We start from the raw sequence: 12,722 nt of genomic DNA, 5'->3' as shown, positions 1-12,722 counted from the left end.
TCTCGGCGCTATTTGCATCGCTGCACATTGGTTGAAATAATATGCATTTTTTTGCCCAAAGTCAGCGAGATGCTAGAATCGCTGCAATTGCAATTTTTTTCCGGCGACTTCAGCTCGCCAAAAATTGAAGTGATTAATCGCCAGAAATGCGTGTGCAGCCATCACATTTAATCAACGGAAGAAATCATTTGCGTCAATAATTCTCGTCCCAAAAAGTTCATAAAATCGTCGCAATAAATCTTTTTCCAACAAATATTTGTTTCGACGCTAAAAGCTAATGGGAACCATAAAGATTTTTTTCGACGAACATACTTCGCCGCAATTAGACATTACCATTGATTATGAAATCGTCGCAAATAGTTATTTCCTTTCCATCGAAAATTTTTGACGCTAAAAGGTATTTGCGACGTACAATAGTCGCAAATAAGTATTTTCGACGACAATTAAAATTTGCGGCGACTTAGAGTCGCCGCAAATAATCTGTTAAAAAATAAAAAAAAAAATTTACTTGTGAAACGTTTGACTAGTATCGTTATCCTTATGATATCTTTTTATGGTATCATAAATGTGGATTAACTTCTTTAAAGAAGTTAATCCACATGAAACAGATTTACCAACCAATAAAAATAATAAAAAAACCAAGATTTTCTGTAAGCAACTACCCAAGTTTTTAACTCCAACTACCTAAGACAATTTTGTAAGCAATAAATTGAAACCAAGATTACAAAGCATCTAGATTAATAACCATTGCCACTTTCTGTGAGAAAACAAGTGCTCAACTATAAGTATTTAAAGAGATTGCTATCTACCATACAGTTAGCATGCCTGATGGAGTCAGATAAATACATAAGATTGAGGAATTACCTGGTGAATACGCATTTCACCAAGGCGAATCTGTGCATATGCTTTATCTTTTGCCAAAGCAGGGATATCACTAAGAAAATACGAAACACCTCTTGATATGGTTAAAAAATATGGATCATTCAATAATAGCTGGGTAGAAAACTGGAGGAGAGAGAGAGAGAGCCAATTACCTTCGTGAATACATATCCAGCAATGAGCCATTATCATCCACTAAATATAAATCGAATTAACTCCAACTGAAAAGGGAAGGTGTATTATAATAAAAATAGTATAATACAAGTCCAATGTTATTAAACATAGAGCATTGAGATGAGATCAAAATCACGACACAGCAAGTTACAAAGAAAACATAGAGACTTTATGGCTGAGATAAATATGCCAATTCTTACAAGATAAAAGCTACATTTACTTTCTGCAGTAGTTTGAGAAAAGAAGGAAAATCACCTTGAACTAATAAAGTTAAAGCAGCACTAAGAGACGCATTTGACCTAAACATTGCAAATGGCTTCTACTCCCCAATTTTTTGAACCCATGTACTCAAAGGAATTGAACAAATGGGTTGCTGACGAATGGGCAAGGAGCTTAAAGAATGTCTAAAAAACCTGTAGATGCCTGAAAATTAGGCCCATGGATTAGTTTCTTAGTGCTAGACCCTCAAGTGACCATCCCACGAAGAAGTTTACATTTTAGTATCCCTAACAACGAAGCAAGATGCAATAGCTGTAGAAAAGAACCATCCTATGAAGAATGGATAATGGGAATAGTGGCCACCTTGTTTTGTAAATCCTTCTGATGCAAATGAGTGAATGGTTTTCCATCATTTTTGAATACTTCTGATGCAAATCCTTGTATATTTTTATTTTTAAAACAAAATGAATGTTCTCTCTTAATCCATCAGAGCATAGTAAGTCTTTTTGATATTTATGATGTCAGCCTTTGTACATATCATTTTAAAATACAAAGATTTAATTCTTCATAACTACCACAGTTCAACAAAACACAGAAGATTATTCCAGAGATACCTCTTTCGAAATTAGAATGAAGTCTGATGCACTGAGAACTCCAACAAACTGACTCTTGCAAAAATCCCAGAGAAGAGCCACATAGAGTCCCTGGAAGTAGTTTCTCAAATGTCATCTTTTTAATATGACATTTGAGAAATAAGTTTTACACTTTTCTTCTGTCTTTATATTCCATAGTTTAATTCATTGTTCAAGTAATCTGAGCATAAGATTTGGATCTTTATAGCAGAGGACTGGGTTATAAAGTTTTAGTTTTTGTTGTGTTCAGATTGTGAATTTGGCTTATTCAATTACTAAAACACACAACATCCTTACCATACAGTGCACAAAAGTCTAATATTGCACCAAATAGTTAGGTCAAATGTACAAAACTTTGATAATTTCCATAACAATATATTGTTATATATATAGTTAAGTCAAATGTATTAGTCACTGCCATTATAGCTTGTGAAGGAGGAGTTGGCCTGAAAACACATGTTGAACTTTAACAAATTAGAAGTATATTAAAACATAAAAAATAAGCAAGCAAAAACTGCACCATAATTGGCAACACGTCTGAATTCAATACAAAAAGCAGCTAGAAGTGAGAAATGTTCAAAATCAAACTATCAGTTTGAACTCATTTATATTATCAAGCAAAAGCATATCAAAATACTGCCCTACATGAAATCAAGCAAAGGACCCTAAAATCTGTTACATCTTTGTCATAATGATCACAAACAAGGACAAATGTCGAAGCAAACATCAAGGGTCCCAGTGATACCTGATACTGGAAAGACTCATGAATCAATTAGAGAGTTCAACATAATCTCTTCATCAACAATTCTGCTTAAACAGCAACACCACACCTAATTAAGTTATAAACACTAAAAATAGTCTCAGACTCTCAAATCTGCAGAACAATAAACTAGGTAGTTAACAAACAAGTTTTTATCTTACTAGCACCCATCTAAATATAAACTTACAACTATGTTTCACAATTATTATCAAACATTGTCAACCCAATGCATGCTTCTTTTACTCTATGTTTCAAAATTTCAACTTTCATTGTTGTTAATCAATTAGAACAAAGGGCAGTTGCGAATGTTATCCATCCATATGTTATTAGATCTATGGAAGGATATATTTCTTTCTAAGCACCCTAGAAAAAAGCTGAAAATATTAGTTTTGTAAAATATTAAATTTGAAGCTTTTTCTAAACGAGGAATAAGACATAGTATGCCACATACTTGTGATTACAACATGTAATCATCAGTCCACTCTCAAGTTAACTATCAAATTATATAATCTAAGAATTTGTAATATTCTGAGTCAAAAAGACATGGTGAGTCTGAGATCATCCAAAAGGATTTTAATGTCAAGAGTGAATTACTTCAGAAATGTTGAGAGTAGTTTTAATGACCTCACCTTGTCTATGCAATTCTCAAACCCATTGTTTGGTTCGAGTGAATCTATCCTGAAGCCAATACATCATATAAATCACAAGTTGAAGAAAAAAATTATTGCGAAGATAGGATAATGGAATCTGGTGTAACAGGATCTCAAAAAATTAAAGCGTATAAACAACAAAGGTTCTCCAGAAATACATACTAGCAGAACTCCCAAGTTATGTTTTGGAGGTGCTTGGAACTCACGGAATCTCTATGGCATGAAATGTGGAGAAGTCAATACAACATAATTATTTAGGAAAATAAACACAAACAGAATAAACACGAAAAAATGTTTAAGATAATCTGTTTACTGAGAGTTAAATAGGAAGTACAACGTAATACGAAGTGGCACCTACTACATATTTAATTAATAGGACGGAGCTGGAAAAACACTTAAATTCTAAACAGGAAAAATCAAAGGAAACATGCTTTTAACTTGGCAATCTTACTTGAGTATCAGATGAGGCACAAATGCGCAGTACAAGATTTAGTTTTTTAATAAGCAATTATTAACAAACTGAATCAGGAGTTTGATCCCTTGTTCACACTAAATCATCTTCCTAACTAATTATATACATATATATATATATATATATATATATATATATATATATGTAAGCTGTTGATCAGTACGTACGTCTTGGCCAAGAAAGTGGGGTACTATGGTTTAACGTTAATCTATCTGCAGGGCGGCTCGATATAGCCATTAATGCTTGAATTTATAAATGATAATAATATTTAAATATAAAATGATAAAATTTTATTAAAAATTTGGCTTAATTTTTTAGATTCAAAATAACTATTATTGGCTTGTAAAATAACTATTATATATTGGATTGCTTAATAATTATTTGAGATTAGAGGAGGCGTCGGGTAGAAAGTTTGCTCAATGTTTACACAACAGGTAGCTCGAGTGAAACTCAGACAAAGAGTTCACTCGGGTGAATGTCGGACAAAGAGTTCTTTTGAGACGTGCTGACACTATGTTCAAGCGAATAACTAAAAAAGTAAAAATTAAGATTTTTATCATGTGATACTATAGATATGTACTTAATGAATAATATAGGTCATCTGAAGATTCTCAATAGTAAATTTTGCCCTAAAATATATTTTGTAATTAATCTTCAAAACAATAAAATCTGCTACAACTTTATAGATACAGACATGTTACCGAATTAAGTTAATTTTATACCCTGATCTCCTTGCATTTACTTTTACTTTCTCGATCATCGTTTTTTCACGGTAGTACTGTCTTGTTCATAAACTCTTCACAAATTTCAAAGATTTTATTGCTTTGTAGTGATGGCCCATACTATTACAATTTACCATGACTGGAAATCGTGCTCCGAGTAGCTAATTTGACAGCAAGAGTATTAGTATATATTGTATTAATTTTTAATTCTCACTTACCTACACACACGCACGCTGTAAGCTAGAGTGCTTTTTAGTTCATTTTCTATTCCAATATAAATACTCTATAAATATTATTCTTTTTAATGTAATGAGGTATTCCAAAATTCTCTCTTGGTTTCTCTCTCTCTCAATTTCCCTCTTATCATGGTATCAGTTGCGATGAAACCTTAACCCTAGCCCATTGAAGCATCGTCATGACCACTCCAACTATAGAACCACCTCCTGCTCCCCCTCCTCCTTTTCGTCCTCCCCTTCTGCTCCTTCCCTTTCTGTGGATTATTCGAATTCATACTATCTTCAGAATCGAGATCACCCCAGCGTGGTGCTCGTCTCCCAACCCCTCACTGGTGATAATTTTCTCATATAGAACCGATCCATGTCCATGACCCTTATTGCCAAAAATAAACTCTATTTTGTTGATGGTGTTTTGCCCACACCTTTTGAGAGTGATCCTATGTATCACGCTTGGATTTAGTGCAATAATGTTGTTCTTTCTTAGTTGCTTCATGGTTTGTCCAAAGAAATCACATCCTTTTGTTCTTTACATCAATTATCCTGAAGAGATGTGGAACGACTTAAAGAAACGGTTTGCACAGAGCAATCAACCTCGCATTTTCCAGATCAGGAAGGCTATTGCCTATTTGCTTCAAGCTTATGCATTTGTAAGTTCTTATTTTACACTATTGAAAAGTTTTTGGGAAGAAATTATTCATTTTCGCCCTATGCCTCTTTGTTCTTATGGAGCTATCAAAAAGATTGTTGAATATCAACAAGGGGACTATGTCGTGCAATTTTTAATGGGACTTAATGAGTCTTATGCACATCTCTGTAGTCAAATTTTGCTCTCTGATCCTTCCTCTGATTAACAAAGTGTTCTCGCTTATCCTTCAAGAGGAAAAGCAGCGAGAAATTTCATCTAATTCTTTATCTTCTAATAAGGCTATTGCTAGGTTGACTAATCGCGATTCTAGTCAAAGGCTCTGTGGTTGGATCCAAGATTGGTAAGCCATTGGCTCCTCGTAAAGATCGCCCTTACTGTACTCATTGTGGCCTCTCAAGTCATACCATTGACAAATGCTATAAGATCCATGGTTATCCACCAAGATATAGAGCAAAGTATCGAAACCCTAATCAGGCCACTGCCAATCCGACTATTGCTAACCAATCTGTTCCTGATTTGGTTAGGTTCCACATTTTCCTTTTTCTCCCGAGCAATGTCAACAACTCATTAATTTTCTTCAACCTCAAACTAATATTTCATCTGTGAATCAAGTAGGTACAATACTTTCTATTGTTACTAGCTCCACTGCACCATCAACCTCTGCACAACCCTTTTCAGGTATATCTTCAACATTCTTTGTTGTTGGTTCACAATCTTGGATTCTTAATTTTGGGCAAGTGATCATATGATTAGTTCTCTTTCATTTTTTTACATCACCACCAATTCCTGTTAACATCTCTATGAAATTACTTAGTGGTTCTTACACTCAAGTCACACACAAAGGAACGATTAGACTCTCTGATTCTTTAGTGTTAGTTGATGTTCTTTATGTTCTTATATTTACCTTTAATCTTGTCTCTGTTAGCAAACTAACTTCTCAATTATCTTGTTTTCTTATTTTCTTACATGATTTTTACTACATGCAGGACCTCTTCAATTGGAAGACAATTGGAGTAGCTAAAATTTCTCAAGATTTATATCATTGCTGCATATTTTCAACAGTTCTGTTTCTTGTAATTCAAATACATTTTCTCACTGTAATGTTGTCAAAAACAATTATTATCTTTGGCATTGTCGTTTGAGACATATTTCTAACTCTGGATTGCATACCCTAGCTTTTGATATACCTTGCTCTACAAATAATACTCATTGTGATGTCTGTCCACTTGCTAAACAGAAACGACTTTCTTTTCCCTTGAGTTCTTCTACTACTAGTTCTCTTTTTGAATACATTCATTGTGATATCTGGGGACCTTTTTCAGTTATTTCATATGATGGTTTCAATTTTTTTTTTTTTTTACTATTGTCAATGATTACAGTCGTTGTACTTGGATCTATTTGCTAAAATTTAAATTTGAAACACAATCATATTTACAATCTTTTTTTACTTTTGTGGTGACTCAATTTAATTGTAGAATCAAATCCGTCTATATTGGTAATGGTTTAGAATTTGATATGAAAATTTTTTTCTCTAGTTGTGTATACGCTCCTCAACAAAATATTATTGTTGAAAGAAAACATCAACATATTCTTAATTTTGGTAGATCTCTTCGTTTTCAATCAAATATTTCTTTACATTTTTGAAGTGATTGCATCCTCACTGTTGTCTACCTTATTAATAGAATACATACCCCTGCTTTAAATAACAAATCACCATATGAAGTACTTTTTTCTGTTAAACCTCAGTATACTCACCTTAAAACTTTTGGTTGCCTCTATTATGCTTCTTCCCTTGGTACTTCTCTATCCCATAAATTTTCTGCTCGAGCTCAAGTTTGTGTCTTTCTTGGATATCCTACTAGCATCAAAGGATACAAACTTTACAACCTTCATACTTATAAAATTCTTGTTTCTTGAGACGTCATATTTCATGAACATATTTTTCCTTTTAAATCAAATTCTCCATATCATCACCTGACTTTTGACACACAGAATATTTTTCCTTCATTAGATCTTGTTTAACCCATTCCTCTTTCCGATGTTTCACTTTCATGTTCCTTACCTTCTAAATCCCCTCATTCCTCTCATATTCCACTTTCTTCTTCCCCCTCTCATGATTCCACCCAAACCACCATACCACCAGTACCTCTTAGAAGATCTACACGAAATAGAAAGACACCTGATTATTTGCAGCATTACCATTGTTCCTTGCTCTCAAATGCAATAATTACTCCATCTCCTCTGGTTGATGGTTCTTCTTCATCAGGTATTCTTTATCCTATTTCTTCTTATTTGTCATATTCTAATTTTTCACCCTCCTATCAATACTTTTGTGCTTCTGTTGATTCCCTTTATGAACCCCAATTCTTCCATCAAGCCATATCATACCCTCATTAAAGGGATGCAATGGCAATTGAGATTATTGCTCTTGAAGAAAATAAAACCTGGATCCTCACTGAAATACCCCCTGGGAAGCAACCAATTTGGTTGTAAATGGGTTTATAAATGTAAGTTGAAATCTGATGGCACTTTAGAAAGGTATAAGGCTGGGTTGGTTGCAAAGGGATACACTCAACGCGAAGATATTGATTATTTTGATACTTTTTCACTTGTTGCAAAACTAACTATTGTTCGCTGTTTTCTTGCCTTAGCTGCTATTAATAACTGGGAATTGCATCAATTGGATGTCCATAATGCATTCCTTCATGGCCATTTGGATAAAGAAGTGTATATGAAGCTTCCTCTAGGTTTTTCTAAATCTGGAGATACTCGGGTTTGTAAATTGCTCAAATCTCTATATGGCTTGAAACAAGCCTCTAGTCAATGGTTATCTAAATTCTCATCCACAGTAATTGCTTATGGTTTCATTCAATCAAAATCTGATTATTCTTTATTTACCAAATGTTCTGGTGCATCTTTTATGGTTTTGTTGGAATATGTCAACAATATTGTCATTGCTTCTATTCATTCTCCATCTGTTATTGCCCTTAAGCACTTTCTCAATTTGCATTTCAAGTTAAAAGATCTTGGTCCTTTGAAATATTTTTAGGGACTGGAAGTTGCATGATCCACTAAAGGCATATCTCTTTCTCAGAGAAAGTACGCACTTGATTTTGTTTTTTATGCTGGTTTATTAATAGTCAAGCCTGCTGGCAGTCCAATGGATCAAAATCTAAGACTTTCTAAAACTGATTCTGGAGGTATTTTACTTGATAATCCAGCTTCTTATAGACGATTAATTGGTCGTCTTCTTTATTTAACTCTTACTAAACCTGACTTATCTTTTTCTGTTGCCACATTGAGTCAATTCATGGATCAGCCCCGTCAGTCACATTATGATGTAATGGTTCGAGTTGTGAGATATATCAAGGCTACTACAGGACAAAGTTTATTCTTCCACAGCAACTCTTCCTTGCAGTTGAAGGGTTTCTGTGACTCTGATTGGGCCACCTATCAAGATTCCAAACGCTCAATTACTAGTTTTTGTATCTTTTTTGGAGATTCTTTAATCTCCTGGAAATCCAAAAAGCAAGTTACTATTTCACGATCTTCTACAAAGGCTGAGTATCGCTCTATGGCCTCTACCTACTGTGAAATCAAGTGGCTCCTATCTATTTTCATTGACTTTGGGATTAATTTTTCATCAGCACCAGTTCTCTATTATGACAGCCAAGTAGCACTTCACATTGCTGTTAATCCAGTTTTTCATGAAATAACTACGCACATTGAAATAGACTGCCATCTAGTTAGAGATTTGGTTAAAAATAAAGATCTTGTAACTTTTTATATTTCTTCTGAACATCAATTAGTAGATTTCTTTACTAAACCTTTAGGTTCCGATAGATTTTGTAGTCTTTTGTGCAAGCTGGGTGTTCTTAATCTTCACAATCCAACTTGAGGGGGGCTATTAGTATATATTGTATTAATTTTTAATTCTCACTTAACTACAATCACGTGCACTGTAAGCTAGAGTGCTCTTTAGTTCATTTTCTATTCCAATATAAATACTCTGTAAATATTATTCTTTTTAATGTAATGAGGTATTCCAGAATTCTCTCTTGGTTTCTCTCTCTCGATTTCCCTTTTATCAAAGAGCACTGGCTATTTCATCTTCAAAATTTAAAGAAATAGAAATAGAATCATCTTCATTAAAGTAATCAAATGCTAGTAATTTCAAATATGAGCTACAATATTTTAGGTTGGTTTGGATTCATAGATGAGATGAGATGATTTTAGATGAAATATGAAAATTGAAAAAAATATTGTTAAAATATTATTTTTTTAATATTATTATATATTGTTTTAGGATTTGAAAATTTTGAATTGAAATTTGAAAAAGTTGAATTGCTTATTATATTTTGTGTAGGAATTTGAGAAAATTGTAATAATGAGATGAGATAAAACATTTTTTGAATCCAAACAGGGTTGTTTCTTCATATTTGAAGATGTATTGTTCATTTTCAAAAGTGATATTTTATTCTAAAATATCAAACCCATGGTTAGTGTATTTGTAAAATATGTTGAGAAAAAAATTAGTTGGAAAAAATAATTTAAGTAAAAATTAAATTATTAATTAACATATAGTTAATGTAATTGTAAAATATGAAAAAAAGTTATAAATATTATTATTAAAAAAATAAAAATATATTATTATTTTGATTAATCCAATATGGAATTATAGCTTGAATAGTTGAATGGTTTTGAATTTATAAAAAATATACACTTTTAACTAAATTTTAAAGATGATTCTAATGAAACTAATACTAATGCTCTTCCTTCCTCCAAAAGGCTCTGGTACAGTAGTCTTAACTACTTCCAATAATGAAGCTCATGTATGCCATTAATTCACGCAGGAACCGCAGTTGGCCTTGGAAGCCATTTTGGGGGGGAAAAATTATTTCCAATGTACTATATATATGTCTTGAGTAGATTAATTATCCTTTTCATTTTTTTTCTATGTTTTGAAATTTTTATTCGAATTTGAGGATTTTGAGTTGAAAAGAAAAAAAAAAACAATGTAGAGCAGTGGTATCAAGCATTATGCTCTCATCTCACTTTTACTCTATCACATCAAATCTGACAATTTTATCACGCTTGAATCATCCTTTACTTTGTTTTAAAAGAAAAAATAAGAAATTGATGGACAATACTGCCTTATTCTAGTGAAATAAAGGTAGAATGAGAATACAGTGAGTATTTAGAATCTATCAACAATATATAAAGAGACGCTTTGTATTTTATAATATTTATTAAATATTCAATACTATTGGAAAAATATTTGTAGATAATAATGAATTATACGAAGCCCATTTTATTTTTTTATTTGAATTCACTGGCCTATGACCTTTTAATTCGTCAGAGAGCTTAATCAAATCCCTGCATTAATTGTAACTATAAAAGCTATTTGTAACTATCAAATCCCTGTTAATTGGAACTCTTCACCTCGCATGGCTTGATGCTTTTTTTTTTTTTTTTTTGTCAACCTATACATATACAAACTGAAATTATCAACTGAAAAATTCTTTCTCGATCCGATTCCCGGACCTGCAAGCATTAATTAGAACAATATGATATGTTCAATCTATAAATATAAATTGCAATATCATGTTATATCTAAAAAAGGAGGAGCGTAGGGACCAGAACGGGTTCCCTTTCTACTTGCTTCGTACTCATGGAGATGGAACTTTGCCGCTTCTCTTGCACGAGCTGGGTAACGGGAGAAGGCCGAAAGGCAATTGTGAGATCCAGATTCAAGGCCAAGGAATTAGCAGCTGGCATCTCGTCTTGATCAACACTACTACTGGCACTACCGTCAGAAACCCTATGATCGGCATTGCCGATGGATTTGAGCGGCGGCGGCTTACTGTCATGATCATAATTCGTTGACTCAGAGGATACTAAAGACGTTGTCGCAGCTACCGAAACAACCTTGACGCACTTGGGTTGAGGGCGAGGAGGATTAATGATCTGCTGGTTTAGCCTATGGTTATTTGGATCAATTCCCATGCTTATTAGCTTTCTCCGGATGTGAGAGTTCCAATAGTTCTTTACTTCGTTGTCTGTCCGCCCAGGTAATCTTCCTGCTATTAGCGACCACCTAACAGTCACACGTACGTACGTACGACCATTTGTTAGAAAATGACTTACATGACGCGTGCGAACGCAGATGCATATATATACACAAGCTGTATGTATGTATATCTTCGATCAAGTTCATTGATGCATGTATGTCAAAGAAAAGCTGAGATATTATTCGATCAGTAGATATGTACCGATTGCCTAGGAGGGCATGGAGCTTGATGATGAGGTCCTCTTCATCTTGACCAAAGTTGCCATGTTTGATATCTGGTCTCAGATAATTTATCCATCTCAGCCTGCAACTTTTACCACAACGATCCAACCCTAGTCCACGAGAATAAACAAGTTAATTAATTAGGTGATTAAAAAATCAAAGAAATTAAGAAAGAGTTAAGAAGAAGCTGTTCCATCGATCGATCTTAATTTCCCACCAAATCAAAAGAAATTCATGAACATGATCGACCACCAAGGTAGTTATTATAATAAATTTTCAATGGCAAATTACCTGCAGCCTTTGGGAGGGAACTCCAACTGCCTTCGCCGTGGGTTCGGATGTAGTCGATAAGCTTTTGGTCTTCTTGCTTGGACCAAGCACCTTTGTTGTTGGTGCCTTCTTTGTTAGAGCAAGGTTTTCTCATTGGACTAGTGTGTTGTCTTCGATCCGTCTTCAATTATCTCGATCCCTAGTCTTTTCGGAAACTCCAAGAAATTAATGCAGGCCGAGAGAGAGAGAGAGGGAGACGGGCCAAGAACTTGCAAGGTATGGGCGTAGATATAGTTGTGATGAGGAAGTGGGGATGGGGGAAGGTTGTTGACTTGGACCGGTGGTTTTGGCTTGAATTAGGTGGGTCGTACAGTCCTACGGTTGAAGAGGATAGTACTTCACTGTTATCAACGGTACCTCTTACTGCTTGCCGTAAGTATGGATGGCAATGCATGTCATTTTCACTTGTAATATTACGTATTAAAATAAGAGAAATGATATAATTTGTAATCTTAAAATGGTAAGTGTCGCATAAATATCTTTTTAAAACTAGTAAATAAATACTAGATATATATAAAAAAAATTAATTTTTTAATAATAAATTCTGTTTTTTTTTTAAAATAATTACGCGACGCTCAGATACTTTATTATTGTATCTATGTAACAATATTACTTTTAAAATAATGGATCAAAAAATAATAAGTAATAAAATAAACGAGAACTAATAATTACAACTTCTCAACTCATCTCATATTATCTTATTTAATTAT

The 12,722-nt window shown here is 33.5% G+C and overlaps 1 protein-coding gene and 1 long non-coding RNA gene across 3 annotated transcripts; both read right to left on the bottom strand.

Moving 5' to 3' along the window:
* Positions 1 to 793: 793 nt before the first annotated feature.
* On the bottom strand, positions 794 to 3,618 carry LOC121252360. 2 transcript variants are annotated; one of them, XR_005938201.1, is made up of 3 exons: positions 3,477 to 3,618; positions 1,035 to 1,100; positions 794 to 934 (listed from the first exon to the last, which is right to left on the bottom strand). It is a non-coding gene; the product is annotated as an uncharacterized LOC121252360 (long non-coding RNA). The 2 variants fall into 2 exon arrangements; XR_005938200.1 differs by lacking the exon at positions 3,477 to 3,618 and adding an exon at positions 1,309 to 1,388.
* A 7,296-nt stretch (positions 3,619 to 10,914) lies between these two features.
* LOC121252300 (transcription factor MYB8-like) lies at positions 10,915 to 12,355 on the bottom strand. Its single transcript, XM_041151891.1, has 3 exons — positions 11,974 to 12,355; positions 11,663 to 11,792; positions 10,915 to 11,487 (listed from the first exon to the last, which is right to left on the bottom strand). The coding sequence occupies exons 1-3, from the start codon at positions 12,104 to 12,106 to the stop codon at positions 11,004 to 11,006; spliced, it is 747 nt and encodes a 248-aa protein (XP_041007825.1). The 5' UTR covers positions 12,107 to 12,355; the 3' UTR covers positions 10,915 to 11,003.
* Between the last annotated feature and the right edge of the window lie 367 nt (positions 12,356 to 12,722).

This window comes from Juglans microcarpa x Juglans regia, chromosome 2S (genome assembly GCF_004785595.1).
Source record: "Juglans microcarpa x Juglans regia isolate MS1-56 chromosome 2S, Jm3101_v1.0, whole genome shotgun sequence".
Taxonomy (NCBI): Eukaryota; Viridiplantae; Streptophyta; class Magnoliopsida; order Fagales; family Juglandaceae; genus Juglans; species Juglans microcarpa x Juglans regia.
Note: the sequence above shows the minus strand (reverse complement) of the source record. Positions and strands in the feature narration are given on the sequence as shown.